The 7,311-nt window shown below is 36.5% G+C and overlaps 1 protein-coding gene across 1 annotated transcript; it reads left to right on the top strand.

Annotated features, from left to right (window-relative positions):
• Positions 1-2,748: 2,748 nt before the first annotated feature.
• Positions 2,749-5,963, top strand: LOC110913043 (mRNA-decapping enzyme subunit 2). The gene is made up of 9 exons (XM_022157908.2): positions 2,749-2,904; positions 2,998-3,122; positions 3,301-3,452; positions 3,549-3,676; positions 3,757-3,852; positions 3,928-4,080; positions 5,103-5,206; positions 5,279-5,346; positions 5,425-5,963. Exons 2-9 carry the CDS (start codon positions 3,052-3,054, stop codon positions 5,625-5,627), a joined length of 975 nt encoding a protein of 324 aa, XP_022013600.1. The 5' UTR covers positions 2,749-2,904; positions 2,998-3,051; the 3' UTR covers positions 5,628-5,963.
• The last annotated feature ends 1,348 nt before the right edge of the window (positions 5,964-7,311 follow it).

The following is a 7,311-nucleotide window of genomic DNA, read 5'->3' as shown; positions in this document are numbered from 1 at the left end:
CCTGCGCTGGATACCTCGTACCGGTATTGTCGGTGTTGCTCCCTGAATTGTCGCAGGCCTATGTGGCATTCTGCTAGTGGTGACACGTGTTGTTCTTTATGTCGGATAGAGCATCTTTGGTGCCAACTGTGAATCATCCAGGAGTTTCTAGAAGCTTCTGGAGTGTTTCGTTGACGTGGATGCCTTGTGTGTACAAAAGTGGTGTGGTCCCTGCCATGTAGGCAGGGGATTGGGACCATACCTCTTCAACGCCCTATACCGCAAATGGAATAGGGCCTCGTTTTATTCTCTGATAAAGGCCTATGGCATTAGACTGGAATGACATCATGTTCTGCCATCGGAGAAAGACGCCACCTTTCCCCTTCGTGACGGCAAGATCACATTGTTTGCCGATTTTTTCAAATTCTGCAACTTCCGGCTTCCAATAACCAGATTTTGTAAAGAAATGTTGGATGAATATGCTGTGCATGGGGTGCACCCGCTTGGTCTCGTGAAACTTTGCCATTTCGAGTATGCTTCACTTTGCATGGGGTATTTGCCTGAAAAGCTAGTATTCCGTGCATTTTACACATTGGCTTGGTAAATTCTCTTTAATTATCACTAATTTTTTCTAAATTATATAAGGTTCTCACTATTTTTTTTCCAAACGCACTAGGTTCCTGGGAACCCACAAATGTGCGCTAGATCTGCCCCTGGTCGAGCACCTAGTTTGAGTGGTCGAGCACTCAGGTCTAAAGACGGTTGTTGTGTCGAGGTGGCATTGCGTCTAAGGATGTAGACATTTGTTGACATATGTGTTCGTTGTCTTTTGACGACGAAGGCGCGTGGATCACATCCTTTTGATGTGGTTGAATTGTGTGTTATGTTCTCACCTTATGTGACTTATTTGCATTCATATAGACTAACTAGTGGGATTGTTGTCTATTTATTGATGCGGGTATTTGGTGTCCAAATTGTGTGAAGTATCAGACGGATTAGTGGGATTGTTGTCTAGTATCATTATTAATTGAAATTGGACACTATATATTTTTTACAACAATTTTTTTACACCTAAATACCACCTAACCTTTCACTTCCTAAATATCATTACAACCAATATAGTAGCTTGTTGTTGATGGCAAGTTATCACTGACTTGGTGTTGATAGAGTAACTTGCTACTAATCACAAGTTACCACTCACCCAAGCAAACCACCAATGAAAAATGCTAAATTATAAGGTGTGGGTCACTTAGGGCAATCTCTAAAAAACTATTTATATGCCCCTGACTTTGAGAGATGCCAACGAGGGTATGGATGAGAGGAAAAAAGAGTGAATGAATGAAAAATAGAAAGCATCGCTCCGTTCGATTTTGCAATCATCAAAATTCATGATGCATAACATGGCGGGTATAGCCAAAATTTTAGCTTTTAGAATCATTTGTTTTGTTCGATTGTAGTCCGTAATATCAGTTCAAGAACTTATACTCAAAATATTCTTATTGCCTTGTTCTTTTTGTGTGAGATTTAACGAAACCATATAACCCTAATTTGATTAACAACTATTCTCCTACAATTAATCTAACAAATTAATTAGGAATTAGATTCTAGTTCAGATTGTTGGAATCACTATTCCAACAAACTAGTATTTTAGACTTTGATTGATTTAACAATCAATTTTGACCCGAACTTGGTTCTTAATCCTATTTCATTAGTCATAAACTATGAACAAATAAGGTTTATGCTACTCTAGATCCATTTCCATGGAGGATATAATGAATCGATGAATAACATTAAAAATTGGTTCGCAGTGAATTTGTCATGTATAAGCATTGTACACATCATTTTATCATTATCTTTGATTTCTCACTATTGCATTCGACCACAGACGGAGCATATGTGCCAATGACAATATCAACAAATAGTAGATGCATTTCTATTCCTAGATAACCATGCAAATATATCGACAATGATAGCTAGAGAATGGAAGATGATAAAATAACAATTGGAATGTTCACTATAGCCCAATTTAGTGAGATCTATTATAGGGCTATTTCTCACTATGATAGTGTCGAGGAGCTTTGAGACCACTTATGTGAACTTTGTGAGAACTTTGATTGTTGCGATATTATGAAAATGAATAGTAGAGTAGCCAAAACATGTCTACATGTTAAATGGGTGAGATATAACACATGTACTAAATATAAACATGAGATGACTAACTTATCATTCACTCATTGTTTGTGAAAGTAGAACAGTCGCTTGACAGGAAAATCATCACTGTGAATCACTCAACATAACTTTTTTGTGAAAATCATAACATGTTTATCTTTACCCAAAAAAAAAACATAACTTGTTCATAACCTGGACTTAGACGATGGCTAGGGCTAGGGCTACGACTCTTTAAATAAGAGAAGCAGAGAACAATGTATTGATGGTCTAACTTTCAAATGCAGCTAGGGTTTTTCAAAATTAGACATGTATTTATGTAATATATTTAACTGATTAAAGATATTATAAAATTAGCTGGTTAAATGTGTTTAATCGAGTCATACACATGTTAGTCAGATTGAAACTATATAGACACAAATTTAACAGTGCCATAAACGTTTCCACCTGTTTAGATAACACGTGTTTAATCGATTCATAGACATTTAGACGATGTAACCTATTTAGACACAAATTTTACCGTGTCAATTTTTAATAACTATTTAATATTTTATTAATTAATCTAACCTAATGTTACCAAATTCTAATCTTTATATCAGAATTTTCAAATATCAAATCTATATCTTGAATTCTAATGATCGCTATTGATGGTTTGATACGAGAAGTAAACCCCCAATTGGAAAGAGGAGCTTTCTTCTTCAGTCACTCAACGGGCTCCTCTTGATTCATCTTCTTCTTCATCAGTTATCATCAATCAAGGTACACAACACACATAATAATAATTAGGGTTTGATCTCCCTTTGTTTTTCTACTTTCACTTAAATCCCCAATTCTCATCGTTGTTTTTTCTAGGGTTCTTTGATCCGAAAAATTAGAGTAAGTAGTTGTTAGTATATATAGAGACAGATGTCGTCAACTGGCCTTCCTAGATCTTCCAGTGGCATCCCCCCTAAAGAACTCCTTGACGATCTCTGCAGGTATTCCATCTACATTTACTTTTTACTTTTAGTCTGTTGATTTTAGTATTTAGGGTTTTGAATTTTATTATTTGGCTTCATTTGAACTCTTTGTGTGTTTGATCTGAGTAACATGTCTCATCCAATCGCCTTGTATGTTTGATTGATGCTTTATTTCTTGTTTTTCCTGAAATTGTAGTCGATTTGTTCTGAATGTGCCCAAGGAGGACCAGCAATCATTTGAAAGGATTTTGTTTCTGGTGGAGTATGCGCATTGGTTCTACGAGGACAATTCTGTAGAAAATAATCCGTCTTTGAAGTCATTCACTCTCAAGGAATTTACCTCTTTAAGTATCCTTTCTTATTATTAATCGTTCGGTTCACTACCACCGATTGGTGTTAGTTACTAGATGTTATATAACTCCCATCCTTAACGCGTTATTATAGTGTTCAACAGTTGTGATGTTTTGAAGCCTTATGTCCCTCATATAGATGACATATTCAAAGATTTCACGTCATACAAGGTTAGAGTTCCTGTAACAGGGGCTATTATTTTGGATCAAACTTATGAAAGGGTAAGTAAGGTTTCTTCTTCCGAATTAAGCTGCTTTTTATCTATATATCGATCGGTATATTGATTGTTTTATGTCTGCAGTGTGTACTGGTAAAAGGATGGAAGGGAACAAGCTGGAGTTTCCCTAGAGGAAAAAAGAACAAAGATGAGGAAGATGATGCTTGTGCCATCCGAGAGGTAAATAAAATACCGTTGTTTCTTGTGTAACAACATCATTTGTTTTCGCTAACAAATCTTTGTTGGCTTCTGCAGGTTCTGGAAGAAACAGGATTTAATGTTTCGAAACTTATTAACAAAGATGAGTATATTGAAATGACATTTGGCCCACAGAGGGTCAGACTCTACATAGTTGGAGGCGTCAAAGATGATACGCCTTTTGCCCCACAAACCAAAAAGGAGATCAGTGTAAGTAATCTAACAATGCAAATGAGGTTGTAAATGAGCCGAGCCTGAGCTCGGCTCGTTTTGTGCTATCTTTCTAAAGCTCGAGCTTGGCTCATGAGTAGTTTATCAAGCTCGAGCTCAGCTCGGGCCTGGCTTGTTTAATATATTAATTAATTTATAAGCATTTATAATTATTTGTGTGTAGTATATAATTATGGTTTTAAATTTTAATACATAACATAATATATTTATGTGGTTATTTTATCATAGTTATATATATATATATAGGATAATGCTAGATAAAAAACCCTAAAATTCTTAGAAAACTCTGGAAACCCAAATGGGAAGCCATTTTTACCCAACCTCCCGACATTTTTTTTTTTTGAAAAAAATTACACATGTAATATACATGTTTTAGAGTGTTTTGGGCCAAAAAAAACAAAAAAGCGCCGAAGGGATTTTTTTAAAAAAAATAAACAAATTTCAGCTCCTAACACGTGTTAAGCAAAAAATCCATAATTTCGCTGAAAATTGCTGAAACTTGTTTTTTTTTTTTTAAAAATATCCCTTCGGCGCTTTTTTGATTTTTTTGGCCCAAAAGTCTTAAAAACATGTATATTACATGTGTTATTTTTTTTCAAAAAAAAAAAAATGTCGGGAGCTTGGGTTTTCTCGGGTTTTTTATATATATAGGGTTTTCTATCTAGCCCTACCCTATATATATATAATAACAATTGTTACATATTTTTATGATATATTAAATAAAAACTATACAAGTAATAGGCTCGTTAAGGTCGTGAGCCCAGCAAGTGAAGCTCAGGCTCTGGCGTCGTATATGAAACAAACTTATTTTTAGGGTCAAGCTCGTTTAAGCTCGGCTCGATTCGAGCTTCTAGCGAGCCAATCTTGAGTGGCTCACGAGCGGCCTGACTCGTTTTACACCTCCAAATGCAATAACATGTACATTGTTGACCAAAAGTTAAAACATTAGAACTGATTTTTTGATCCGAAACCATCATGATATGTAACGGTATTGGTTGCAGGAAATTGCATGGCAACGTCTTGATGAACTTCAAACGGCTAATCGAGATGTAATATCACGCAGTGTAGCCGGTCTTAAGCTTTACATGGTTGCTCCATTTTTGAAGTACGTACATAAAGTACTAAATATGTGTTTGTCTATTTCTAGCTACTAATGTATAAAAATGGGTTATATCAGATCTTTGCGATCTTGGATTTCATCACATCAGCCCCCCGTTGCACCAAAACCAGATTCACCTGCTAGAGGTTTCTTTCTTTCCCGTTATCGACATTTCGAGTCAAACAAAAGTCAACTTCGATTCTAATTTATTTTTTTAAAATTAGCCATGAGCTTGTGGAAGGCAAAAGGCAGTAGTTCTTCAGGGAACAACTTGGTGATGACAGAAACTCCGTCAACAACTAACCTGGCTTCGGCTTCGGTTTCGGTCCCAGTTTCAAATTCAAACAACGGCCCCGGCCGAAGCTTCAGGAACTTTCAGTTCGATAGCGCCCCTATATTACAAGCAATTGAGGCGGCTTTCTCCTGAATTGATTGCACATAAAATTCCGAATTGATCTATGTATAGACTATAGACGACATACTACGGGTAAGTATTAGTCTATTCGGAGTAGTAGTGTTGGCAGGCTTTTGCCTTTTGAATGGATGTACCGTGTACGTACTGGGAAACTTTTATATGTTCTGGCGACCTGATTGTGTATTGTTTGTTACATTTAAGTTGAAACACAGCCCAATGTAGTTTGATCTTTTTGCTCATTTTGTAAATGTTTGGTGCGTGGTCTACACGTATATATATGTAAACACGCGTATATAGAGATCACGTTCACAGCTTACAATATTGGTAGGGGCGAACATTTGTTGAAAATAACTCGCCTTTGGTTGCTAATCTATGTTGTGTTTTCTAGTGTTTAAAGAGTTGGATATTCATTTAGGAATGACCTACAAGTATGGAGTAAGTTGGATTAAGTTTGGAAATATTTCTTGCTTAAGTACTGTGTTGAATTCAAATGCTTAAAAAGTGAACACTCTTCACTGCAGATGTTATTCTCCTTCCAGTAGCATTTGGAGTTTTGGACTTTGGTTTTATTTCAAGTTTTTGTAAGATGTTTCCAAAATCATTTAACTAGTATTAGAATTAGAATGTACAAAAGTTGGCTACTTTTTGTAAAAATAATTTCAAACATTCCATGCATGTTTTAAAAATAAAATAATGGTCAGGCGCGGAGCTAGTGTATTACTGGGGATAGCACGGGCTGCCCCTCCACCCTGTCTCCGTACCATTTTCGTTGTGTAAAAAAGATTAGAAATTTCCGGTTTTATAAAAAGGATACTCCTGATCCCTCATGAAAAAAAGGATGCCTCTGAATTTTTGGGCTACCTCCGCCACTAATTATGGTGTCAGTTAAATGGTAAAGTTTTGCATTAGTAAAATCTATTGAACATTTCTATGAGAAGTTTGTCTAATAATTTTGTTTTATACTTGCATTTTATAGAAAAGATGAACTTCATAATAAAATCTTCCATTCTGTTTGTCTTAACATACTTCTTAGTTTAATCATTTTACTGGTAATTGACATAGTATAAGAGTTGGCTACTTTAAGACCACCCGTAATGGGCGTTTATTTTTCAAAATCCATCACCAAACACGTCCAATCTCGCCCCGACTCCACCCCACTCGGCGTTATCAAGTGTTTTTTTTCGAAAAAAATTGGAGCAGCGTGGTTTAAAACACGCCAAATTTGTGCATTGGGGGCGAGAGTTGACCATTCCAAACGGTAACTTTCTTTAATGTTTTATCTTTTTTATTCCCATTTAATTGTATAAAAACCCCACTTGACATCCAACTTTTTATAAAAAAATCCACTCTTAATCAAACTCTCTTTACCTCTTTCATATTTTATAAACTTGTTAACCATGAATCCATTCCGACCCCCTTTGGTGTTCCGTCAAGACCCGGGAACCCGAATACCACCCAACCGCAACAAAACTTTAACCTTCAAGACACGGACCCGAACATGTTATCGTACACGGCTTACTTGAGCGGCTCTACTCTTTACATGCCACACACTTACGGCTTTGCCCAACCCGGCGCCTCGCAACCATCCCAACAACAACCCGAACCCGAGGTAGATATCATCCTGGAGACGCAACCCGAACCGGAGCGAGAGACATCGAAACGCGGTAAAAGGTTGCATAAAAAGAAGGAACCGAAC

Source organism: Helianthus annuus, chromosome 15 (assembly GCF_002127325.2).
Source record: "Helianthus annuus cultivar XRQ/B chromosome 15, HanXRQr2.0-SUNRISE, whole genome shotgun sequence".
NCBI lineage: Eukaryota > Viridiplantae > Streptophyta > Magnoliopsida > Asterales > Asteraceae > Helianthus > Helianthus annuus.
Note: the sequence above shows the minus strand (reverse complement) of the source record. Positions and strands in the feature narration are given on the sequence as shown.

What these genes read in the sequence shown, in the direction of transcription:
- LOC110913043 (XM_022157908.2), top strand. Translation starts at nt 3,052, where the DNA reads ATGTCGTCAACTGGCCTTCCTAGATCTTCCAGTGGCATCCCCCCTAAA. An exon ending in ATGCTTGTGCCATCCGAGAG is followed by an intron (nt 3,853 to 3,927) that starts GTAAATAAAATA and finishes TGGCTTCTGCAG; the next exon opens with GTTCTGGAAGAAACAGGATT. An exon ending in AAACCAAAAAGGAGATCAGT is followed by an intron (nt 4,081 to 5,102) that starts GTAAGTAATCTA and finishes TATTGGTTGCAG; the next exon opens with GAAATTGCATGGCAACGTCT.